Here is a 27,144-nt window from a genome sequence, read left to right on the forward strand (position 1 = left end):
ACTAAATTTAGACTAAAATTGAATTCATTTTCGTCAAAAGACTAAAACTAAATCAAAATGAACCCTGAAAAGAACAGTGTTATTAGAGTTTCAGGATATTTTAGTTCAAAAACATTAAGTCAATATAGAATTGTTTTCATTTGTGGCGTCGGTTATGACAATAACAATAACCTCCATCCTCTGAAGGGTCGGCAGAGACGGCAAGTGTTGGTAAAGCACCGACCGGCCGCCTGTGAGGAACACAAGGACATTTAATGACACTTAAACTGGACACAAGGAAATAGGGGGAAAGTATGGGGATCATTTCAACTACAGCTTCATGTGTTTTTACAAAAAGTTTAGATTTAATCCAGCTTGAAGCCAATTGAATGCTTTTTAATGACATTTAAGGCCTTGATTTTGGTATAATTCAATCCTATGTTTTGGGCCAATTGGGATGTTAGAAAAATCACACCGATATTTCTCAGTGTTTCCCAACAAAAGTTAGTTTTAACTATGTTTTGTAGTAAAAGGTTTGAGTTTGAGAGTATTTTGTGTATATTTTGAACATAACACTCGGAGTATGAATTAATGCCTCAAGAGGTACGTGGGACAAAAACATATTTTAGTTTAGTTTTAGTCTTTTGACTAAAATGTAATTTATTTTACTCTAGTTTTAGTCGACTAAAATTAAGACTAATTGAGTGGACTTTGCATTGATAATCTTCATTATAATCATATTTAATGTTGTTCCTCTGCTTCATGTTTCTGCTCCACATGAACAAAGCTCAGAGCTGATCCTTTAACAGAGAATTTACATGATCTGAGGCTCTTTCAGACGCTCAATACAAGTTTGGATGATTTTAGTCTCTCCTTTTCATTTTTATTTAGTCTGATTTTAGTCGACTCAAATATCTGGACATTTTAGTCACAGTTTTAGTCTCATGAGAAACTTTTCATTTAGTTTTAGTCCAAATTAAGTCGTCAAAAATATCACTTTGACTAAAATTAAGACTAAATATTTTAGTCGACGAAATTAACACGGGTTCTTTGATATGTATCTTCAACTTTCTAATTCAAAATGTACCTTTCTTTTGCTTTATGCGCTTTATTATTTATTTATTATTGACGCAGCCTGTAAAGCAGTGGTTCTCAACCTTTTAGAGCCGCGACCCCCATTATTACAGTTCATTAGGATCGTGACCCCCACCCGGGTCAGACCATGGGGACATTAACCCCTTAACTCCCACCTGAACCGAGCACAGTTTCTCCAGTTTGGCTTTACCCCAATCCAAAAGCTTCTGGAAAAAAGGTGTGAAAATAGCGACAAAACTGAGACGAAAACAATGATGGAAATGTGACAAAAAGTGACAAAAATGTCTCAAGAAATTGACAAAAATGTTACCAATAAATGACGAAACAATGACAAAAATGTGACGAAAAAATGACAAAAATGTGACGAAAAAATGACAAAAATGTGACGAAAAAATGACAAAAATGTGACGAAAATGTGACGAAAAAATTACAAAAAATGACGAAAAAATGACAAAAATGTGACAAAAATGTGACAAAAAAATGACAAAAATGTGACAAAAAAGTGACAAAAAATGTGACAAAAAAATGACCAAAAAATGACAAAAATGTGACACAAATGTGACAAAAATGTGACAAAAAAATGACAAAAATGTGACAAAAAATGACAAAAATGTGACAAAAAAGTGACAAAAAAGTGACAAAAAAGTGACAAAAAAGTGACAAAAAATGACTAAAAAATGACAAAAATGTGACGAAAAAATGACAAAAAAAATGACATAATTGTGACGCAAAAAATGACAAAAATGTGACAAAAATGTGACAAAAAAATGACAAAAAATGACAAAAATTTGACAAAAAAATGACAAAAAAAGACAAAAATGTGACAAAAAAATGACAAAAAAACGACAAAAATGTGACAAAAAATGACAAAAAAATTACAAAAAATGATGAAAAAGCTACAAAATGAGTTGAATACCCAACAAAAAAATGATGGAAAACAAATGTGCTGACGTGAGGAAAAAGATCCTCTCGGTTCAGGCGGGAGTTAAGAGGTTAAACCTATACAACTCTTATAAAACAATAAAAAACAATGGCTAAAACAAAAATGAATTAAATTTAGAACAAATAATGGCACCCTGGTAAAATAACATGTTTGCTACGACACCATAATAATATTAAAATCCATATTTCATCTATATGCTCTGGCGACCCCCTAGTGGGTCCTGACCCCCAGGTTGAGAAGCCCCGCTGTAAAGAACAGAATCCTAAGAGCATCAGCTGACTTTACAGACACACATCTATCATCTCTTTTTGTGTTGTTGCAGGTTTCCTCGTTGACGCCCCACAATGCCGACCCACTCTTCCCTCCCGTTCGTGGAGAGCCCCGAAGGGCCCCCCCAGGAGATCCTGACCCGTCACGGCGCCAACACCCCCGGGCCCGGCTCCAGCATGACCCCGCACGGCGCCTGCTCGGAGAAAACCCCGCCGCTCATCTGCTGCATGTTCTGCGACGAAACCTTCCCGCGCCAGGACGAGCTCGGCCCCCACGTCCTGTCCCGACACCCCACCACCTTCTCCGAACCCGCCGTCCTCCGGGTCGAAGCCGAGTTCCGCATCCCCGGCGAGCGAAGCCGCGGCAAACCGGCTCCACCCGAGGAGGAGGAGGAGGCGTTCGGCTGCATCGTGTGCGGTCAGCTGTCCCGGGACGCGGCGGAGCTGGAGAACCACATGCGCAAACACAAGGACTACTTCTTCTACCGCTGCGGCGCGTGCGGGCGGCGCTTCCGGGAGCCGTGGTTCCTCAAGGCGCACATGAAGATGCACGCCAAGTCGGGGGGCAGGGGCAAAGCGGCGCAAGAGCCGGAACCCCCCCCCGCCGCCACCGTCAACGGCGTGGAGCTGGAGGGCGCGGAGCCGGTCGCCACGCTTTACAAAACCTGCATGGTCTGCGGGTTCCTCTTCCCCGATCGCGGCGGTTTGGCGGAGCACAGTAAGGTGCACAACCGAGAGGAGAAAGACGGAGAAGGTCACAAAGCGGAAGACGAGGTCAAACAAGAGACGTTTTTCCAAGGTTTAAATCTCCAGCCTTCTTCTAAAGCTGCGAAGAACCCTCTGGACCCGGTGAGAACCTCCAGGTGGATCCCCCAGCTGGACCCGTTCAACACGTACCAGGCCTGGCAGCTGGCCACGAAGGGCAAGGTCGCCGTCGGGCACAACAACGTGAAGGATCTGGGTCAGGAGGCCAGCACCGACAACGACGACTGCGCCTCGGACAAGGAGGAGATGGAGAAGCTCGGCAGAGACGTGGCCCCCCCGGCTGCGATGGCGGCGACCCCTCTGACGAGACGCCGCTCGCTCATACAGAAGGGTGTTTCCTGCAAGAGCAAAGAGAGGCCGACGACCTGCGAGGAGTGCCAGAGAACCTTCAGGTGAGACGGGGAGACAGGGAGACGCCGAGGGCTGGGTGCGGTTACACGAAAAAATTCTGCCAATGGGGTCAGCATTTTTTTTTTTTAAGAATTATTTTTTCTAGAATATTTTTCTCATCAGAAAACAAGAAAGAAACACTAAATTTAAGCAAAAAATGTCCTCAGAAAATGGAATCATTTAAGGAAAACATTCTTATTTAGTGAAAATGTGTGGGATATTTTACTTAAATGTTTCTTGATTTCAGTAAAATGTTCTAAATTACACAAATTTTTGAGCAAAATGTTGTTAATAAACACTAATATTTAAGGAAACTATTGCCCGGAGACCCGTCTCCATGATGTGGAGCCAGGCTGATGGTCAGAATCACCTGCTGGAGGATTCACCTATTGTACATGTTTTTAGTGGTAGACATGGGGAGAACATGCTCCACACAGAAAGGCCCCGTCCTGGTGGGAATCGAACCCAGGACCTTCGAGCTGTGAAGCTGAGGCTCTAACCTTCTTACATTAAGAGTTGTTGATCTTAGTTTGTCTTAAAATAAGAAAAAATATTCTTTGTCTAAAACTGAAAAAGATTCAAAAAGTTTTTCTTTCTTGTTACAAGAAAAATTATCATGTTTTTAGCAAATTTATCTGAACAAGATTTTATTTCCTAAAACAAGATTTTTTTTCTCAAGAAAACTTTTCTCCACAAAACATTATTAAAAAAGAACTTATTTCTTAAAGTAAGAAATGTTTTACTTGCTTAGAATCCACTTTTTGCAGTGAAGGAAGTGACTTGGTTGTTTCAGCTTTACAATCTTTTCCCCACATTTCTTTGAGACATTTTGTCTCTAATTTTCTCCCCATTTTGCCATTTTTTTATTGCTATTATTAACACTACAGTATTTTCCCCAATTTACCCTTTTTCTTCTGAACATTTTCTCCATTATTTGGATTTTTTTCTTATTTTTTTACTACACAATAATAATAATTTTGGAAAAAATGGGAGGAAATTGGAAGAAATTGTGGCAAAAAATGTGGAAAAACATTTTTTGCCACAATTTCTTCCAATTTCCTCCCATTTTTTCCACATTATTATCAATTTTTCACACATTTTTTGACATGGGAGAGTGTAAATTTGCGGATCTTCCAAACATTATTGCTCAGTTTTCTGGTTCTATATGACCAATGTTTTAGTTTGGGCAGCATGAAAAACAAGCATCGTTAAAGCACCAGTATCATCACAAATCAAGGCCGTGGGAACCCAGGGTGCTGAGGGCGCTGCAGCACCCCATGGTGGATAGTTTGTGAACTGCAGGCAATATTCACCCCTTAACTCCCACCTGAACCGAGCACATTTTCTCCAGCTTTACCCCAATCCAAAAGCTTCTGGAAAAAAGGTGAGAAAATAGCGACAAAACTGAGACAAAAACAAGGAAGAAAATGTGAAAAAAGTGACAAAAATGGACCAAAATTTGACAAAAAAGTGAGAAAGATTACGAAAAATTGAGGAAAAAATGGACAAAAAAGTGATAAGAAGTTGACAAAAAAAATGCGAATAATTTGACGAAAAAGTGACAAAAAATTTACAAAAATTGACAAAAAAATGACAAAAAAATGCGAAAAATTTGACGAAAAAGTGACAAAAAAGTCATGTAAATTTGACAAAAATGAGACGACTGCCCAACACAAAAAGTGATGAAAAAAAATCTGCCGTGAGGAAAAACATCCATTCAGTTTTGTAGGTCTTTCAAATGAGGCGTTTCACTGGCCTACAGGATTTGGGTAAAGCTGAACTGCAGAAAATGCTCTCGGTTCAGGCGGGAGTTAAGAGGTTAATAAATAGGATTTATGCTCAGAAAAAGTATTTTGGGGGTAGATTTTGTCCCTCAGCGCCCCCTAACTAACACATCCTTCCACGGCTCTGTTACAAATGTAACCGTGCTCAGCCCTAGAGATGCCACTATGTCTTAACGGGGTTAATTGGAATGAACTTAAACTGCATTTTTGACTAAATAGTGGAAATTCTGAACGTCTATTTAATTGCTATTGAATAGAAAACACATTTTGAATGGTCTCAATAAGCAAACAGCAAAGGTGCCGTTGTTTATATCTGCTCTTCCCAAAGTCCGGCCCCCTCATTGATCAGAAAATGTCAAGTTTTTTGTGATGGATTTACATTGAAATTAGGGCTGCTCGATTATTGAAAAAATAATAATGAAATAATTGAAATCACGATTATTCAAACGATTATTTGTTGCCTTTAAAAAAAAACATTAAAAAAAGACAAAAATCCAGCAAAAAAAAGACAAAAATCCAGCAAAAAAGTGACAAAAATCCATCAAAAAAGACAAAAATCCAGCAAAAAAAGACAAAAATCCAGCAAAAAAAAAGACAAAAATCCATCAAAAAAAAGACAAAAATCCATCCAAAAAAAGACAAAAATCCAGCAAAAAAAGACAAAAATCCATTAAAAAAAGACAAAAATCCATAAAAAAAAAAGACAAAAATCCAGCAAAAAAAGACAAAAATCCAGCAAAAAAAAAGACAAAAATCCATCCAAAAAAAGACAAAAATCCATTAAAAAAAGACAAAAATCCATCAAAAAAAAGACAAAAATCCATCAAAAAAAGTGACAAAAATCCATCAAAAAAAGACAAAAATCCATCAAAAAAAGTGACAAAAATCCATCAAAAAAAAGACAAAAATCCATAAAAAAAAAGACAAAAATCCATCAAAAAAGTGACAAAAATCCATCAAAAAAATGACAAAAATCCATCAAAAAAGTGACAAAAATCCATCAAAAAAATGACAAAAATCCATCAAAAAAGTGACAAAAATCCATCAAAAAAGTGACAAAAATCCATCAAAAAAGTGACAAAAATCCATAAAAAAGTGACAAAAATCCATTTAAAAAAAGACAAAAATCCATCAAAAAAAGACAAAAATCCATCAAAAAAAAGACAAAAATCCAGCAGAAAAAAGACAAAAATCCAGCAAAAAAGTGACAAAAATCCATCAAAAAAAAGACAAAAATCCAGCAAAAAAAAGACAAAAATCCAGCAAAAAAAAAGACAAAAATCCAGCAGAAAAAAGACAAAAATCCAGCAAAAAAGTGACAAAAATCCAGCAAAAAAGTGACAGAAATCCAGCAAAAAAAGTGACAAAAATCCAGCAAAAAAGACAAAAATCCAGCAAAAAAAGTGACAAAAATCCAGCAGAAAAAAGACAAAAATCCATAAAAAAGTGACAAAAATCCAGCAGAAAAAAGACAAAAATTCATCAAAAAAGTGACAAAAATCCAGCAGAAAAAAGACAAAAATCACAAAATAAAACATAAAATTTTGTTTAAAAAATAATTAAAACAAATTTAAAAAAAATTGAAAAATTGAAAAAAAAATATAATCGATTTTTTGCGATTATGCTAATTTTGTAATCGTTTACTGTTGTAATCGAAATCGTAATCGAATTTCGATTAATTGCACAGCCCTAATTGAAATAGTTAAAAAATACTATGAATCACAACAGATCAGTCATGATTTAGTCGAGGTTCAGGGCCGTTTCAACTCTTGTAGACCTGGTTTCATCCTGACTGGGTCTTGGTCTGGTCTAAAGCCTGAGATTCTCCTTAGTGTGAAAACTTTGTGAGATACTGACCCACATGACTGCAGCTTTCGTGATTTGATGTAATTCCTAACTTTTACTTCGAAGTGTTGGTTCTTTTTAATCCACAAACCCTCTTGTCTTGTAGGACGTACCACCAGCTCGTGCTCCACTCCAGGATCCACAAACGGGACCGGGTCGGCGAGGAGAGCCCCGTCGCCGCCGCCGCTGCAGAGGTGAAGCTGCCCCGGGGCGGGTCGCTGGAGCACGGGGAGGACGAGGAGGGGATGGTGGAGGCGGTGCTGACTGAGACGCTGAGCACAGGTGAGTGGGACGGTTGTTCGGGTTTGAAGCTGTGGAGAGCTCCCTCTGCTGGCAGGAGCCGGTGTCACAGGTTCCTTTGTGTTCTCAGGGGAGGACGGAGGATTCGAGCGGGTCAAAGGGCGGTCGAAGGAGTGCAGCTACTGTGGGAAATCCTTCAGGTCCAGCTACTACCTCACTGTTCACCTCAGGACTCACACAGGTACGGGACACTCCAGCGTCCATGCAAAGAAATCCTACCAAACAAATGTGTAATGATGTGAGGTCAGACCATCAGAAATCTATTGGTGATGAAAAGCAGAGACTTCAATAATCAGGATATTGTTGGAACGAGACACTCATGGCACCAGTTATAGAAGGAACTTTAGAGATTTGTGGAGATAACGGCCCAAAAAGTGACTAGTTTCTTAGTGTTTTTGTACAGTACTATTACTATTACTGGGTTTCTTACTTACATTTGATTTAATTTTTTATCAGTAGCTCCGAATGTACTGTATGTTCCCTTTAGACCAGTGGTTCTCAACCTTTTAGAGCCGCGACCCCCATTATAACGGTTAATTAGGATCGCGACCCCCAGCCCTTAACTCCCGCCTGAACCGAGCACATTTTCTCCAGTTTGGCTTTACCCCAATCCAAAAGCTTCTGGAAAAAAGGTGCGAAAATAGTGACAGAACTGAGACGAAAAAGTGGCAAAAATGTCACAAAAAATTGACAAAAAATGGACAAATAAAAGACAAAAATTTGATAAAAAATGTATGAAAAAATGTGACAAAAAATGACGAAAAACTGATGAAAAAGTTGCAAAAATGTGATTAAAAAAATGACAAAAAATGTGATAAAAAATTGACCAAAAAAATGATGAAAAAGCTACAAATATGAGTTGAATACCCAACAAAAAAATGATGGAAAACAAATGACGTGAGGAAAAATTATTTTTTTTACCACCCATTAAATGTTAGATTTAGCTTTTGTGTGAGTGAGACTAACATTTTTTCCTGTTATAAATAGACACAGAAAACCATTTGAATGTAGTTTATTCCCGGCAAAAGGAAATTACAAAGATTCAGCACAAACAAGACAGAAAAGGCATTGGCTGTGGCTTCAGCTTATTTTTCTTTTTCCCTCTAAACCAGGGGGGTCAAACTCATGTTGGGTCGTGGGCCAAAATTCAGCTCCCACGGTGGGTCGTGGGTCGTGGGTCGTGGGCCGAATAAAATAGATAAAATAAATAAATAAATGAATAATAATCAGCTGTGATTTGGTCAAAGCCCCAACTTAACTGTAGCTTCATTAATAACAACGGCTCACACTTGTATTGCACTTTACAAGCCTGTGTCACAAGCTCCTCAAAGCACTACATAGTCATTATTCATTCACTCCACACTCGGTGGTGAAAAGCTGTTATTGAAGCCACAACCGCCCTGGGGCAGACATTTACCAAGTGGCTATACAATGTGTTGTTCATATCCTGAGCTCTTATTATGTCAGTGCCCTCTGCTGGACAGGCGTGGAACTCTTTCCCTTTTTTTAAATGTAATGCCCCCTAGTTCTTCCGTAAGGAATGGGCTAGGGCAGGGGTCGGCAACCCGCGGCTCCGGAGCCGCATGCGGCTCTTTCATCCTTACACTGCGGCTCTGAGTGGCTTGGGAAAATAAATTACAAAAAAAAAACAAAACTAAATATTTAATTGAAGTGTGTTTTATTTGTGTTAGTTCTTTAATATTTTAGTTCTAAATTGGAAGATTATTGTGTTCTTGACATGTTAGAATAAATATATTTTATTGTTTTTCGTCGCTCAAAATAAACGTCATACTCGTGAAAGCCGGTATACCTGCCAAAACGCCGCCTTTTCCTCCTCCTGCGGTCGTTCCTCCTGATGTTTGGGAGCCAGTCCCTGCCACCCCTGTTGCCCCCCCCCGCTGGAGAAGCCCACTGTTGTATATTTGTCCCGATTTTCCCCGCGTTTGTGGGGAAAAAAGGGACAGTAAGAAGTGCGCCTTTCCCGCGGTCCCTGAATGCATCTCCCACGCTGCCTCGCACCAAAACAACAGCGCGTGGTTCCAGCAGCTACATCATGGAGAAGTTAAGGCTTATTTACAACCTTAGACACCAAAAACAAGCGGCGGTGGGCGCGGGGCAGGTGAAGACAGGCCTGTTTTTGTGGATTATAAAGTTTTTTCAACTGGAGCTGAGACTGACCAGACGAGTGAGAATCATGGATAAAGAGGTTTAAGAGCAGCGAGTTCGAGGGATCCTCAGGAGATGGAGTGCACAGTGAGTGTAGTGTTTTTATGCTTATTCTGTGGAGCAAAGTCAGCCCTTAATGTGCGGCTGTTGCACGGACTTATCTGACATGAAGCGCGTGCGTTTGTTGATGCGTTTGCCCGTGTTACACATTGACAGGAGCGGGGTTGAACTGGTGTGACTGTCCCATAGACTGAAAAACTATTGCTATTCTTCAGTATATGGACAGGCCGGAGCTGAGCTGGTCTCTTTGCTTTTTGTTTAACCCGATTTGGCGAGAGCCCAACTAGTCAGGGGCGCACGGCGGAGCGAGATCTCTCTGCTCCGCCTCCAACCCGGTGTGCGCGGCAGGCGATCTTGTCCACATTCGCCCAATTCTTGACAGATTTTTGACAGAACGCGACAATTCCCAATAACTCGCAGCAGAACGCAACAGCGCGCAACAGCTCACAACAGCGCGCAACAGCTCGCAGCAGTGCGGGACGCTTATTCGTGACCGTGCGTAATAATTCGTGCCATTAATCGTAACACGCAGTAACAGGTCGCAACAGTTCACGGCGGCGCGTGAAACCTCTACCCCGAATCACCCACATTCGTGATCCTGTGCCACGAATGTGGATTCGTGGCATTCGTGACTTGTCGTCGTTATGTGTAAACCCAGCATTAGATGTCAAAAAGTATTTGCGGCTCCCAGTGTTTTCTTTTCCGTGGAAACCGGATCAAATGGCTCTTTCGGTGTTAAAGGTTGCCGACCCCTGGGCTAGAGACTAGGGCTGCAACTAACAATTATTTTGTAGTCGATTAATCTATCAATTATTTTTACGGTTAATCGCTTGGCTGTGAATGGTGTAGGAATTTTATTTTATTTTTTCAATTTCTTTGATCACATTATAGCTTTATAGCTTTTTTAACATTATAGGTGTCGCTGTTTGAGGATGTGTTGATGGAGTAAACTACAGGGAAATGTTTTTTGAAGGCTCTATTCATGAAATTTACAATGTACAAAACACTACAGACCCTAAATATAAAATCAAAGTAGGTTTTCATCAAAAATACTACATTTTTTCTGTCATTTTTGCTCCATTTTAGTCTGTGTGAACCAGAAAACGATTAATCGGTTACTAAAACCGTTGTCGACTATTTCAATAATCGATTAGTCGTTTCAGCCCTACTAGAGACTTACTTTTTCCCCTACATACTCTAGAATTTATGCTCTACAGGGCAGGGACTGGATTAAATCATCTCGGGCCGTATGTTTGACACCCCTGCTGTAAACAGTTCCACTCATTCACACTTTGAAACCCCTCCCTCGTGGCTCTCGTGGCTCCCTCTCTCAGATGCTCAGAAAACTAGCTTTAGAGCTCAAACTGGCACCTGTACATGGATGTTCATTAATAGGCATTGTCCCTGTTCAAATAAACTAATGAAATAGAATAATACAATGTCTAGAATGATATAAAAGACAGATGAAATGTAAACGTCTCTTCTCTCCCACTCACTTTGCGTTTGTTGCAGGTGAAAAGCCGTATAAATGCGCGTACTGCGACTACGCCGCCGCGCAGAAGACGTCGCTGAAGTACCACCTGGACCGACGCCACAAAGACAAGCCCTACCTCGAGCTGCCCCTTCGCCCGACGCCGCCCCCCTCCACGTTCGACCTCAAACGGGAGCCCCACAGCGAGAGCTCCTCCTCTCCGGCCAAGCTGTGGACGGAGGAGGCCGAGTACCCCGAGACCGAGTTCGAGAAGTTAACGGCCAGGCGCTCTGCCGATGACACGCTCGTAAACCTGCCCATAAACCTGAAGGTGGAAAAGCGGGAGATGAAAGACGAATCCGACGAAGGGCCGTTAAATCTGTCCTTAAAGGTTTCCCTGTCCATTTCCACCGAGCCCTCCATCGCGCCCCACGCCTGCCCGCAGTGCGCCTTCCAGACGGTGTACCCGGAGGTCCTGATCATCCACCGGAAGCTCACGCACAAGGACAGGTCGGACGCCGTCAGGAGGCCGGCGCTGTCCAGGGAAAAGCGACACACCGGCTGCCCCCCAGCCCTCGACGGGAAAGACGTGAACCCCCTGCCGATGATTCTCCGAAGCCACCCGCGGAGAACCAGGTCTCCATCGGCTCCTCCTTCCAAACAGGAGGCGAAGAGTCCGGCGGATTCACACAAAGCGGCGGCGAAACGCTCTCCTCTGCGAGACGAGGAGAGCGAGACGTGTCGGCAGAGCGTGGAGCCAAAGCAGGCGAGCCAGGAGCCCCCCCGGTTCACCGAGGTCATGAGGAAGCAGAGCCTCGGCCCGGGGGGGGGGAAGTATCTGCCGGAGATGTCCGCGCCTCCGGAGAGGATCGGGATCGGAGAGAGAAGCTACCCCGTCCGGAGCGGCGTTCTCTGGCCGTCGGATTCCGCCCGGATGTGCCTGAGCAGCCGGTTCGGAAGCCTGTCCCGCGCGGGTTACGGAGAGCCGTCGAGCAAGAGGCTGAGGTGCAGCGCCGGGACGCCGGGCCGGGACGCCGAGGGAGGGGAGAGGGCGGATTTCGGGTCGGCGGAAACGTCCGGCAGGTTCGCGAGTCACGGGAGGACGCAGGGTCACCAGGCGTCGCTGAACGTCGGCCCCTCGGAGGCGCTGAAGGGCTCCTCCGTGACGCTAGGGGGCGCTCTGGACTCGGAGTGGAGCACGATGAGCCTGCTGCGCTCCTGCACGCTCAGCGACCTGGCGTCTCTGTACCACACGGCGCCGGGAAACCCCCAGAGAGCAGGTGAGCTGAGCCAGGGCGGCCATTCAAGTTAGTCCAGATTACGGTTCCAGGTTACGTGAGAAGTGTCAAACATTTTAAACAGGTCCAGTATTTCTTGATTTCGAGCCGGCATAAATACCAATTTAACTCCTGAGACTTTTCTTTTCTGCGAAATATTGGGATCATGGTTCTTATGGTGCATACAGTTTTTCTTGTCTAAAAGCCAGCAGACTGTTCTGTTTTGTTTCTTCCATATAAATGTTAAATATATTAAACATTAACAAACCAAAAACAGAACAGCTTTGTTTGTTTCTACCTAGTGTCTTTCAAAAAGAAACCAAAAAACTAAAGTTTATTACTCCTCCGGGTACTCCGGTTTCCCCTACCACTAAAAACATGTGCAATAGGTGAATCCTCCAGCCAGGTGATTCTGACCATCAGCCTGGCTCCACATCATGGAGACGGGTCCCCGGGCGCGGCACTGCCGTCGACCACTGCTCCTGACGGGTCGCCCCAGCGGCATCGAAGGATGGGTTAAATGCAGAGGACAAATTTCCCTACGGGGACAATAAAGTTAACAAACAAACAAAACAAACAAACAAACATAATGAAAGAAAAGAAACAAACCAAAACGTTTTTCCCAGACACTCTTTCAAAGTAAAACATAAATGGCCGCCACTGATCATAAAGAAATAGAGGAACTTCAGGGTATTATCTAACCTCGTGTTTCCCAAACAGGGGTGTGGGGGGTACTTGGAAGGACCTGACTAAAAAAAGTGAAACGGGGTAGAATTTCAATATTACTTTGAAAGAAAAGTTAGTTTTAATCAGTGTTAATTTCGTCGACTAAAATATTTAGTCTTAATTTTAGTCAAAGTGATATTTTTTCCGACTAAAATTGGACTAAAACTAAATGAAAAGTTTCTCATGAGACTAAAACTGTGACTAAAATGTCCAGATATTTGAGTCGACTAAAATCAGACTAAATAAAAATGAAAAGGAGAGACTAAAATCATCCAAACTTGTATTGAGCGTCTGAAAGAGCCTCAGATCATGTTTAAAGGATCAGCTCTGAGCTTTGTTCATGTGGAGCAGAAACATGAAGCAGAGGAACAACATTAAACATGATTATAATGAAGATTATCAATGCAAAGTCCACTCAATTAGTCTTAAATTTAGTCGACTAAAACTAGACTAAAATCTAATTACATTTTCGTCAAAAGACTAAAACTAAATTAAGATATGTTGTCAAAATTAACACTGGTTTTAATCTTGTTTTACATTACAAAGGTTTTTTGAGAGTATCTGTTTTGAACACAGCACTCTAATAAGTCCTACATGATCTGTTTAGTTGCTCACTTTGTTAAAATTTCGGATCCTCGAGTTAATCCTCGGGTACTCGGAGTATAAAGTAATGCCTCAAGGGGTACGTGGGACAAGGAGGGGAACCACTGATCTAACCTGTGCCAAATGGATATATTTTTCTCTCCAATGATTGAACCAGATAAAACCTGGGCCTTTTCTAGAGCTGATGATGTGTTAAGCATGTGCCGTACAGCTGCCCTGATGTTTCCTCCTCTGTCTCCTAGATTCTGGTTCATAACGTTTTGTGTGGTGGGAAAAAAAAGATATAGTGGCGCTTAAAATAATGGGATCCCATGGACACAGGAGGTTATTACAGGTGAAGAGTAAGGTCTTCTAACCCAGGGGTTCCCAACTCTTTTTGTCCAGTGTTAATTTCGTCGACTAAAATATTTAGTCTTAATTTTAGTCAAAGTGATATTTTTGTGACTAAAATTGGACTAAAACTAAATGAAAAGTTTCTCATGAGACTAAAACTGTGACTAAAATGTCCAGATATTTGAGTCGACTAAAATCAGACTAAATAAAAATGAAAAGGAGAGACTAAAATCATCCAAACTTGTATTGAGCGTCTGAAAGAGCCTCAGATCATGTTTAAAGGATCAGCTCTGAGCTTTGTTCATGTGGAGCAGAAACATGAAGCAGAGGAACAACATTAAATATGATTAGAATGAAGATTATCAATGCAAAGTCCACTCAATTAGTCTGAAATTTAGTCGACTAAATTGACTAAAATTAAATTACATTTTAGTCAAAAGACTAAAACTAAAATAAAATATGTTTTTGTCCCACGTACCTCTTGAGGCATTAATCCATACTCCGAGTGTTATGTTCAAAATATACACAAAATACTCTCAAACTCAAACCTTTTACTACAAACATAGTTAAAACTAACTTTGGTGGCCTTTTGTTGGGAAACACTGTTCTAAGAAATATTGGTGTGATTTTTCTAACATCCCAATTGGCCCAAAACATAGGATTGAATTATACCAAAATCAAGGCCTTAAATTAAAATGCATTCATTTGGCTTCAAGCTGGATTAAGTCTGGATTAAATAGAATAAACATGAGGTATCTTATGTACAACAAGCAGCAGAAATACAACAATAGGTGAACAACTACAATAACAATAGGATAAAAACTAGAACAGGTCATAAAAGTAAAATATCAGGGTGTAAAGTTACAGTCCTAGCATGTTTGCTACAACAGAGGTTCCCAAGGTTTTCTGTCTCTCGTAGCCCTTTGGTCTTTCAGTGGTCAACCGTGTACCCCCCATCTCAAGGGGGTTTATTTAGAAAGTAATTACTTAAAAGTGGTATTTGTAAGAAAAAGGACAATGTTGCACTCGAAATAAACCTAAAATTCTCCTAAAGCAGCACATTTTACTGAAAAATATAGCTTTTCCTATAAAAATGATGTTACATTTTCCTCTTTTTTCAATCTGAAATAGTTCCAAGTACCCCCTGCTAGGTCCTCGAGTGCCCCCAGGGGTCTCTGTACCCCTGGTTGGGAAACCCTGGTCTAGAGACAGGATTAAAGGAAGTGGCAGCTTGAATTAAAAAAAAAAAACTCCCTCAAAATTTTTCCCCATTTTTTTCTGAATGTTTGCCTCATTTTTCCCGTTTTTAAAACATGATTTCCCTTATTTTTTCCTCATTTTTGACATTTTTTAAATTAGTTTTTTGCTATTTTTTCTTAGGGTTTTTTGCCGTTTTTTTTTTTCTGAATCTTTGCCTCAATTTTCCCAATTTTTAACATTTAAACACATTTCCCTTTATTTCGTTTTTCTCATTTTTTCCTAATTTTTGCCATTTTTTAAATATTTTTTGTAGCATTTTTTCAATTACTTTTTTGCCAATTTTTCCCGATTTTTTTCTGTTTTGATGCTGTTGGTCTAGAGACAGGATTAAAGGAAGTGGCAGCTTAAATGATTAATTGGCCCAAAACATAGGGTGTGATTGAATTATACCAAAATCAAGGCCTTAAATGTCATTAAAACACATTCATTTGGCTTCAAGCTGGATGAAACCTAAACTTTTTGTAAAACACATGAAGCTGTTTCTCAGTTGAAATGATGCCCATATTTTACCCCAGTTTAAGTCTGATTAAATGTCCTTGTGTTCCTCACAGGCGGCCGGTCGGTGCTTTACCAACACTTGCCGTCTCTGCCGACCCTTCAGAGGCTGGAGGCGCCGGGCGGCTCGTACCCGGCGCAGCGCTACGGCGCCGCGGACAAGAGCGCCTGAGAGAGACAAGAGCGCCTGAAAGAGACAAGAGCGCCTGAAAGAGACAAGAGCGCCTGAAAGAGACACCCGAGCGCTGAAGGTACAAAACACTGGACTGTGAAAACCAAGAGACTGAAGAGAAAACAGATGCTTTATTAGTTCCCTTTTCAATGAGCTGCTACCTTATTTACCTACGGAGGATTTGTTTGTGAAAATGTATTAAGAAAAAGCAGTGTTTGGTTTTGAGTTTCATTTAAGTATCTGAATGATCTGTTTTTGAAATGTGATCCACGTCGTGCACTAAGTTTCTTCTTCTCGTTCTCGGCCCAAAGTATCGTCACCGATGGAGGGTCGGTGTCTGCGTTTAAGAAGTACGTTAGAAAATACTTACTACATTCTATCATTTCTGCCCAAAACTGCCAAAAATAATATATGCCTTTATTCCTACACAAGTTAAAATAGTCTTTCTTTTCTGCTTGATTAGATTTAGTCACTTCCTGGTACTTGTAGGGCTGCACAATATAAGCGAACATGACAAATATCGAGAGATTCTAAATAACTTCAACACATTTAATTGAGGTATTTAACCAAAGCAAGGCTAACATTAAACTAAACGAGGAGAAATGAGACTTTAGCTGAACTAACGCACGTTTTACAGTGTGTTTTCTTTGTGTTAGTCCTTGTTAGCAAGTCAGAAGAAAGACCTCAGTGAGTTTATTATATATTGTGGCTGTTTGCGATGCTGATACAGCGATAAACAATAATTAAGTGATTTATTGCAGCCGAAAACAGCCTTGTTTATATACAGAAGAAGAAGAAGTCATTACTTGAGAATAAAGCTATAACTTAAAGGAACAGGCCACCGATATGTTCTTACCTGAGCTGTGACGAGTTCTGTCAAGGCCGTGGGAACCCAGGGTGCTGAGGGTGGATAGATTGTGAACTGCAGGCAATTTTAACTCGCTTAACTCCCACCTGAACCGAGCACATTTTCTCCAGTTTGGCTTCACCCCAATCCAAAAGCTTCTGGAAAAAAGGTGTGAAAATAGCAGCAAAACTGAGACGAAAACAAGGATGAAAATTGGAAAAAAGTGAGAAAATTTGACGAAAAATTGAGGAAAAAATGGACGAAAAAGTGATAATTTTTCCCATTTTTAAAACATGATTTCCCTTATTTTTTCCTCATTTTTCCCTTTTTTTTCTCATTTAGATTTTTGCTATTTTTTCTTAGGTTTTTTTGCCGTTTTTTTTTCTGAATCTTTGCCTCATTTCCCCAATTTTTAAAACACATTTCCCTTTATTTTTTTCCCAATTTTTGCCATTTTTAAAATATTTTCTTTTGCATTTTTTCAATTACCTTTTTGCCAATTTTTCCCTATTTTTTTCGGAACGTTTGCCTCATTTTATACAGGTTTTCCATTTTTTCCCCCATCATTTTGTTTAGTTTTTCACAACACATTTCTTTGCCTTTTTAATTTTCGACTTTTTTTTTCGCCCCATTTTTGCCCCTTTTTTTTTACATTGTTATTTAAAAGAATATATATATATACACATTTCGACACAATTTCCCGACATTAGAGACGAACCCGTGTATTTGCAGATCTTCCACACACAATTATTCTCTTTTCTGATATTAGACGTGGAGGTATCGGGATTCCCAACCTTTTTTGTCTTGCGGACCCCTTGGACCTTTCAGTGGTACCAACCCCCCCCCCCCTCCCCCATGGAAAAAGTGATAAGAATTTGACAAAAAAGTGCGAATAATTTGACGAAAAAGTGACAAAAAAGTCACGAAAATTTGACAAAAATGGACAAAAAAATGGACGAAAAAGTGAGAAAAATTTGATGAAAAATTGCAAAAAAAATTGACGAAAAAGTGACAAAAAAGTGACAAAAAATTACAAAAAAATTGACAAAAATGGACAAAAAATGGACAAAAAAATGCAAATAATTTGACGAAAAACTCACGACAAAAATGAGTCGACTGCCCGACAAAAAAAGTGATGAAAAAAAATCTGCCGTGAGGAAAAAGATCCATTTAGTTTTGTAGGTCTTTCAAATGAGGCGTTACACTGGCCTACAGGATTTGGGTAAAGCTGAACTGGAGAAAACGCTCTCGGTTCAGGCGGGAGTTAAGAGGTTAATAAACAGGATTTACGCACAGAACAAGTATTTTGGGGGTACGTTTTGTCCCTCAGCGCCCCCTAAACTAAAACATCTTCCCACGGCTCTGGGACCTGTCTGATCTTCAGTCACGTAAACACAGCGCAGACGGCGTTAGCATTTAGCCTCTCCCTCTCTCCTCTATAGCTCCAAAACAGGTCAAGATAGAAGCTACCAAGCTCTTCCACGTTTTCCCTATTTAAATATGGTTACGTGAAGTGTTCCACTACAAAGTATAATTACACACAATTAAACCATGTGGATTTTCTAAGCGGATAAAAGGGGGAACTATATTGTAAGGCGTAATAATACCAGGAGTAGTTTAGCATCCGCACAGTAAAGTGAAGATTACGGCATTTCGAACTACTCCTGGTATTATTACGCCTCACAATATAGTTCCCCCTTTAGTGGAACACTTCACGTAACCATATTTAAATAGGGGAAACGTGGAAGAGCTTGGTAGCTTCTATCTTGACCTGTTTTGGAGCTATAGAGGAGAGAGGGAGAGGCTAAATGCTAACGCCGTCTGCGCTGTGTTTACGTGACTGAAGATCAGACAGGTCCTAAAGAACTCGTCACAGCTCAGGTAAGAACATATCTCAGTGTGGAAAAACGCTGGCCTGTTCCTTTAATACCCGACCATTTTGTTTGACTAATAAAATGAAAATAGGACGGATGGAAGGAAACGAGTTCCGAGCTCTCGGTGAAACAAATGTAAAATGTCTGTTATTCCAAATCGACCACGTTGTAAATTTGTTATCGGTTCAACCTAAAATCCTTGGAAGTAGTTTTTTTGAGTTGAGAAAATACACATTCAACAACCCTGGTACAAGTTTAGTCCTCGGTGCGTTTGTGATTCGAATAATTAAACACTCTTGATTAGATTTGCCTCACGTTTTGTCAACTAAACAACAAATGTGACTAAAATTAGTCTGAATCAAAAGAAAAAGTGTTTTTTTAGTCCAAGATTAAAACTCTGGCGAACCTACGAGAACTATATATTTTCTTCCTAAAAGAGAAGCGAGTTTATTCGAAGTACATGAAGCCACTAAAATTGCTTTACAGTCCGAGAATACTGCGTCAAAGTACTTATAACTACACGAGTCACAAACACATCGAAACAACTTGATTGATCTTGTCCAGCCGACTAAACAGATCGAGTCGAGGTAACTTAAAATTTTGATTGATTTTAACTTGTGTAGGACTTGTTTTTGCAGCGTTTTTTTCGCAGATATCGGTCAAAGACGTGTTTATTTCTCACGCACTCCAGAGCCGGGTCCGAATAACCCGTCTGCCGCTCGCTCTACCTCATTTCCTCGTTTCGGTGCTGCAGACGCTGTGATTTTTGTTTTTTTCTCTTACGGAGCTGCTTTAAATAACGTCAGGCATCTTTGCTGGGGTGTTTTTGTGTAATACGTGGACGTGGGTTATTCGCGAATGCACAGAGTGGGCGGAGAATCTAAAGGGTGCGAGAAAAGTGACGTTACGGTGGTTTGAATTAAAGGGGAGGCGGGACAAAGCGGATGAAATGCGTATTGTGAATTACAAGGCGAGAAAAGTATCATTTATTTAACGCCCTTTAAGTTCCTCAACGCAAGCCGTGGATTTTGGTCAACGGCGAGTTTTTTTGTACACTGTGAAAAGAAAAAACAAATCCAGGTTCGTCTCAGGATGTTTAATTTCCGAGCTCTTTACGGTTATGATTATTTTTGCCACTTTCGACTGGCTTTGGTTAAGTTATTGTTTGTTTCTTTGTCTTGTACTCTCTGCTGTGTGCTGTTGGAAAGACGGTATTGTTGTCTGAGATTTGTACAACACATTTCAATAATAAAATGGGAAGAGAGTGACTTGTTGTGCGTGTTGAGTGTGGTTTGTCTAATGTCCAGTAGAGGGCGCCGAGCTGTTTTTGTCTGAGGGACTGAACCAGAAAAAGCACTTATTATTAAGTCTGGGTACAGTTAAACCAGTATCTATTTTTTTTTTTTTTGGTGCTATAGGCAGGGCTGGACTGGTAGAAGAAATCGGCCCGGGACTTTTGGGTCAAAACCGGCCCTCTAAAAAAAAAAAACAGTCATATTCAATGCAATAGTCGAGGTGATGAGCAAAACAATAAACCCTTGGCTTGAACTTAAACAGTATAAGCTACGAATCTAGGACAATAGTTGCATTTTGTTTCTGCCCATTACTAAAGAATCTTAAAATGTGCGTTCTGTTAGTGAAGTTCCTCTCGTCTCGAGACTGCAACACAAATAAACTTCTCAAAACCAAACAACTGATCCCACTGTGGATTGAAGATAAAACGGTAAAACTCACCACGGAGTTCAGGAGGTGAGGAGTGAGAATAGAAATCCCAAAAAGGCCAAAAATTGTAAATCCTTTTAATGGAAACAAGATTTCCAAACTGCGCTAATGACGAGGGACAAGACGGAGTCACCTGAGAACTCCCAGCATGCACTTCTTTGCAAACATTTGTCTAAAATGTACAAAAAATAGAGGCCTGAGGTTCTGTGGGTCCTGGAGGGAGTTACAATAAACTATTTCCTCTCATATTCGCAATGTGAGGGGCATGAGTGTTATGTCCCAGAGGCCCATCGCTCATAATACGAGGTTATCTGTGAACCATTTTCCCCCATTTTTTTCTGAATGTTTGCCTCATTTTTCCCATTTTTGCAACATAATTTCCCTTATTTTTTCCTAATTTTTGCCATTTTTAAAAAAAATGAGTTTTTTGCTATTTTTTTCTTCGTTTTTTTCCTCGTTTTTTTTTTCTTAATGTTTGCCTCATTTTCCCATTTTTAAAATACATTTCCCTATATTTTTTTCCTCATTTTTGCCATTTTTTAAATATATTTTTTGTAGCATTTTTTCAATTACTTTTTTGCCAATTTTTCCCTATTTTTTTCTGAATGTTTGCCCCATTTTATGCAGGTTTTCCATTTTTTCCCCCTTCATTTTGTTTAGTTTTTCATTACACATTTCTTTGCCTTTTAATTTTCGACTTTTTTTTTGCCCCATTTTTACATTTTTATTTAAATAAATATATATACAAATTTCGACACAATTTCCCCCCATTTTTCACATATTTCCCGACATTAGAGACGAACCCGATGTTGTGTATTTGCAGATCTTCCGCACACAATTATCCTCTTATCTGATATTAGACGTAGAGGTATCGGGATTCCCAACCTTTTTTGTCTTGCGGACCCCTTGGACCTTTCAGTGGTTCATTTCGTCGACTAAAATATTTAGTCTTAATTTTAGTCAAAGTGATATTTTTGTGACTAAAATTGGACTAAAACTAAATTAAAAGTTTCTCATGAGACTAAAACTGTGACTAAAATGTCCAGATATTTGAGTCGACTAAAATCAGACTAAATAAAAATGAAAAGGAGAGACTAAAATCATCCAAACTTGTATTGAGCGTCTGAAAGAGCCTCAGATCATGTTTAAAGGATCAGCTCTGAGCTTTGTTCATGTGGAGCAGAAACATGAAGCAGAGGAACAACATTAAACATGATTAGAATCAATATTATCAATGCAAAGTCCACTCAATTCGTCTTAAATGTAGTCGACTAAATCTTGACTAAAATCGAATTACATTTTCGGCAAAAGACTAAAACTAAATTAAAATATGTTGTCAAAATTAACACTGCCCTATTCCTGATTTATTTTATTACAATCAATGAAAGAGGAAGCCACTAAATGAAAAAGTTGTCGTCCAAACTCATTCCTGTTTGTATTCAATGTTTGTATTAAGTCTGCACAGGGATAGTTTAAAGGCGCATTTCAGTTTTCAGCTTCACTTTAACAAAAAATGTGAGAAAATGAGCCTGAGAGTTCATGAAATTGACCCAAATGCTTAACAATTAGAAACAGACGTTTGTGTTTTTTCCTTCACAAAGTCTGAGTTTGTATTAAAGACAAAACACATTTCATTCCGTCACTAGTAAATGTTCGGTGATGCTAATGCTCAGGGCTTTAAGACTGTGATGTGATGCAGCTACACTCAAAGGGAAAAAACATGTCATACACTTCACGCACTTACACAGGTCAGCCACTAGAGGGCAGTGTTCGCCCACTATTGGATTGAAATCAAACCCAGACTCTGTTCTTTTACTGGGCCTGCAGCACCAAACCTGCTTCAATAAGAGCTCAACAGGGCCTCATGAATGTCTCATACAAGAACAATATGTTACAGTCACCATACAGTACTTCAAAATGTACTTTTTTCTACCTTTTGATTAATACAGTCTCAGATTGGGCTCAATATTTATCAACATTGCACATTTATGAACCTTTTATACTTAATTGTTCATGTTTGCTGCGGCAGAGTGGTGTTTAAAGATGCTTTAAAGTTACACTATTGTTTATCGTGATATTTTTCTGCCTCAATATATCGAACTTCAAACTGTTGCTGTTGTGACGGGCCCATCGTCTCACATAAACATTGTAAGTAAAGCTGTATTTATGTTTGAATCAGGGACAATATTGGGTTTTTGCTTCTGGAACTGGTGCATGTATTGAGGTGGGAGGGACTCATCTACTGTTTTATATCTAAAGTGGAAGTTTTGATCTCATTGGTGAGATTTCTTTATTCCCAGCAGGTCGTCCGTCCGCCCCGGTCAAAGCAAAGCGATAAACGACGTCAGGTTTGACTCGAAGCACAAACAAACGCAGACATATTGAGAAGTGAATGGAATTTGACAGAAAAGCCCAAAAGTTTCACCACAACTGCCTCTAAAATCCCGCACTGTCGCTCAGAAAGGTGTCACTTTTCATGCACGAGCTTAATATAGAAGCTGCAGTGACACGCATGACCTGAGGCGGCGGTAGTGAGTGTAAAATGGCCAACTTGCACCTAGCCCAACGTTCTCAGTTTCACTTCCTTATCGGGCACCGACGGGAAGTGATTTTACGCTGTTGCCGTGCCAACCATGTGAAGCCAATGGGAAACTTCACCTCTGTCTATGTCACTTCCTGTCTTTAAAAAAATCTAATAAAAATGACTTTTCTTCCCAACATTTATTCTTTTATTGCTGCTTCACTGAAATAAAAAGAGACGAGGTGCAGGTTGGTCATTTTATGCTCACTACTGCCACCTCAGGTCTTATGCGTAACTGCAGCTTCTCTATTAAGCAAGAAGTGACACCTTTTTGAGTGACAGGGCGGGATTGTAAAGGCTGTTGTGGTGAACAGGTCTGGACTCATTCTATATATTAAGACATAGGGGGAGGAAAACTACGTATAGTCCCTTTAAAGAGGGGGTATTCTGCTTTTGTCAGTCCCATAGCACCAGTCTATATCACACTACAATGATGACAAACCTTCTGCTGGTCTGTAAATGCAGTAAATCAGAATAACTGACTTGTATAAAATGTCTCTCTCAAAATGGCTGTAGTGAATGTCTTGAAATAGGCCTCTGTCTCTTTAAGAACCTTAACTCCCGCCTGAACCGAGCACATTTTCTCCAGTTTGGCTTTACCCCAATCCAAAAGCTTCTGGGAAAAAGCTGTGAAAATAGCGACAAAACAATGATGGAAATGTCACAAAAAAATGAGAACATTAACAAAAAAGTGACAAAAAATGGATGAAAATTTGACCAAAAAATGGATGAAAATTTGACCAAAAAATGAAGAAAAATTGACAAAAAAATGACAAAATATGACAAAAAAAAGACGAAAAAAAGACAAAAATTTGACAAAAAATTGATAAAAATTTGACCAAAAAATTACAAAAAAAATGACAAAAATGACAAAAAAAGACGAAAAAAAGACAAAAATTTGACAAAAAATTGATAAAAAATTTGATAAAAAATTGACCAAAAAATGACAAAAAATAGACGAAAAAATGACAAAAATTTGATAAAAATTTGACCAAAAAATGACAAAAAATAGACGAAAAAATTACAAAAAAATGACAAAAAATGTGATAAAAAATTTACGAAAAAATGCCGAAAAAGTTACACAAATGAGTTGAACACCCAACAAAAAAATGATGGAAAAAGAATCTGATGACGTGAGGAAAAAGATCCTCTCGGTTCAGGCGGGAGTTAAGAGGAACCTCTGAGCCTTTAGACACGCCCCCTCCACACACTGTCTGTGGCATCAGTGGGGAGGGGGTTCTGCTGAGGAGCAGTGGTTGGTTACTCGGCTGGTGACCAAAGCTCGGAGGCGTCTCCAGGAGGTGGGGGCGTTCCTAGGAGGACTCAGGCAAACCTATCCCTAAAATGGCCGCCATCAGAGTTTTTACAGATGACTCAGAAATACGTGAATGTGCCAAGGCGACACTTCAGCCATGTTTTTAATGAGGGAGTGACAGAATAACAGGATGGAAAGCTTGAAAAAGTCCATTTTGCAGAGGTTCTTAAAGAGACAGAGGCCGATTTCAAGACATTCACTACAGCCATTTTGAGAGAGACATTTTATACAAGGCAGTTATTCTAATTTACTGCATTTACAGACCAACAGAAGGTTTGTCATCATTGTAGTGAGATATAGACTGGTGCTATGGGGCTGAAAAAAGCAGAACACCCCCTCTTTAAAGCAGAACACCCCCTCTTTAACCATGGCTAATCCAACTCCCTTAACTTACTATCACTGTTTAGGGAAACACATTGAAACATGTTGCACAGTTGGCCAGAAATTACACTTTCTTTTCCCCCTATTGTGCATCTTTTATGAACACTCAGACGTGTCGGCCCAGAATCATCACAAAACCCCCCCAATATTCACTACGTGTAAACGGCATTACATCTTTCACCGGTCATTACTTTCACACGAGGCCTTTGGGTGATTCTCTCCTCGATTACGAAAAACAAAAACACAAAATAGTGTCATTGGAACCGCGGGGGCCATTTTTTTTAGACTATAGCTCCTGATAAAATAAGAATACAGCCCTCATTTGTGCACAGATCATTGCTCTCATGGAAAAGGCCAGTGGGTAATTCCCTGAACAAAGTTTGCAGTGGCGGTGGTGATGGGGGGGGGGGAGAGGGTGCTGTGTGTGGTGTGTGGTGTGGGGGGAGAGGGTGACGCCAGTGTGTGTGATGCTAAGTGAAACGCTCATTTTGCGTCTGTGATTACCGGGGCCCATGGGCGATATGCACTAATGTGAGCTAATGCAATAGATTACACTGTGCCGGCCCCGGGGACGCGACGGCAAACAGATGTGGTCTTATACTCCAACAGCAGCAGAGCGAGGGAGGGGGGGGGGGAAGAGAAGGGAGGGGGGGGGGGGGTTTTAAGTGTTCGATGCTGCTGAAGATTGTGTCTGTGGCCGTCGCGTGTTTGCAGAGCGAGCGCCGCAGTGATGTGCTTTGTCAGGGCGCCCCATCCAGTCAACAGTGCTCAGCTCAGCGGCGACACGGGGGCCACACACCAGAGTACGTATATATATGTATAAATATAAACCCACAATAACAAAGAGTCGCCACCTGGATCTCCCTGACTGATCCGGTGTTGCTGCAGTTGGTCTCGGTAAACGCTGTGGGACTGATTTATGAAGCCAGGTGCTACATTCACCTCTGAACCCCCCACGCCGGGACTATAGGCTTTATCCACACCGAGACAAAATGCTTATGTTTTCAGAAGCTTTTTGTAAGCCTGAAGCCTGGGACTGAAAACCAGCCCTGGACTCGGACCAGCCCGGCCCAAATGACCGTGAATGTGACACTTACCCCCCGCTTTAAAGGAACAGGCCACCGTTTTTCCACACTGAGATATGTTCTTACCTGAGCTGTGACGAGTTCTTTAGGACCTGTCTGATCTTCAGTCACGTAAACACAGCGCAGACGGCGTTAGCATTTAGCCTCTCCCTCTCTCCTCTATAGCTCCAAAACAGGTCAAGATAGAAGCTACCAAGTTCTTCCACGTTTTCCCTATTTAAATATGGTTACGTGAAGTGTTCCACTACAAAGTATAATCACACACAATTAAACAATGTGGATTTTCTAAGCGGATAAAAGGGGGGACTATATTGTAAGGCGTAATAATACCAGGAGTATTTTGAAATCCGCGCAGTAATCTTCACTTTACTGCGCGGATGCCAAACTACTCCTGGTATTATTACGCCTTACAATATAGTTCCCCCCTTTTATCCGCTTAGAAAATCCACATTGTTTTTGTCACGTTTTTGTTGCCTTTTCGTCTCATTTTTTGTCACTTTTTGTGTTGCTTTTCCGGCACATTTTTGAGAATGTTGGTTTACAGACCCCCAGAACGAGACACTGGATTGATAAAATGTCTTTGCGTTTGGTCCTCAGCTTGACTTTGTATGGGGAAGGGCCTAAAAGCTTCTTTAAAGGTACACTGCGCAACATTTTGGACTAGACTGATGTGGCAAAACAAAGACATGTTTTGCCACATCACCTGCCACAAAAAACTCACCTGTTTCAAGCTCAAATCCTGCTGCCTTTCGTCACATCTCCATGGAGACGAGCCGGAGACACACCCACTCCCGGTAAAGTTATATCTCAGGATGGGTGAGCCTCATTTATGATGCATTTTTCAATAATGGAAATATCTGTCATAAAATAAATGCTTGTATTTAAATGTTCTTTATTGGGTGAAATTCTACGTGGTGCGGCTTAAAAAAAAAAAGCATCAAAATAGCACAAAAAGGAGACGAAAACAAGGATGAAAACGCAACAAAAGACTGACGACACAGTGACAAAAAAGCCACAAAAGAGCAACAGAAAAGGGACAAAAATGTGACAAAAAAGAGACGAAGAAGCGACATAAAATTGTTAACTTCTATGCATAAAAATATGAATAAAACTAGCACCTGTCCGTCTATATTTGACATAAACAGCATCCCCAGAAGAAATGGGTCGATGGGAAGTGCCTGATCTCCCTGTTTCCTCCCCTCGGCTCCACCGTAGCTTCCACACTTGCATGAATTAGCAATTGGGCCACGCGGCTCCGGCTAACACGGATCTGGTCAGACCGGATTGGAGAGAGGAGAGAGAGTGTCTGTGATCGCCCTGTTCCTCAGAGAGAGACGTGATGCAACATTAACGAGGGAGTCATCATCTCGTTTGTGACGTCTTTGTTTTGCTCTTGTTGTTGTTGC

At 40.6% G+C, this 27,144-nt stretch overlaps 1 protein-coding gene across 1 annotated transcript; it reads left to right on the top strand.

The window, feature by feature from the left end:
• Positions 1-2,361: 2,361 nt before the first annotated feature.
• Positions 2,362-15,942, top strand: znf217 (zinc finger protein 217; the record flags this gene model as incomplete). Its single annotated transcript, XM_079575433.1, has 5 exons — positions 2,362-3,443; positions 7,177-7,352; positions 7,441-7,551; positions 11,109-12,347; positions 15,818-15,942. The coding sequence occupies 5 exons, from the start codon at positions 2,362-2,364 to the stop codon at positions 15,931-15,933; spliced, it is 2,724 nt and encodes a 907-aa protein (XP_079431559.1). The 3' UTR covers positions 15,934-15,942.
• Positions 15,943-27,144: the final 11,202 nt, after the last annotated feature.

The sequence above is a fragment of the Gobius niger genome (genome assembly GCF_951799975.1).
Source record: "Gobius niger genome assembly, chromosome: 17".
Classification (NCBI taxonomy): Eukaryota; Metazoa; Chordata; class Actinopteri; order Gobiiformes; family Gobiidae; genus Gobius; species Gobius niger.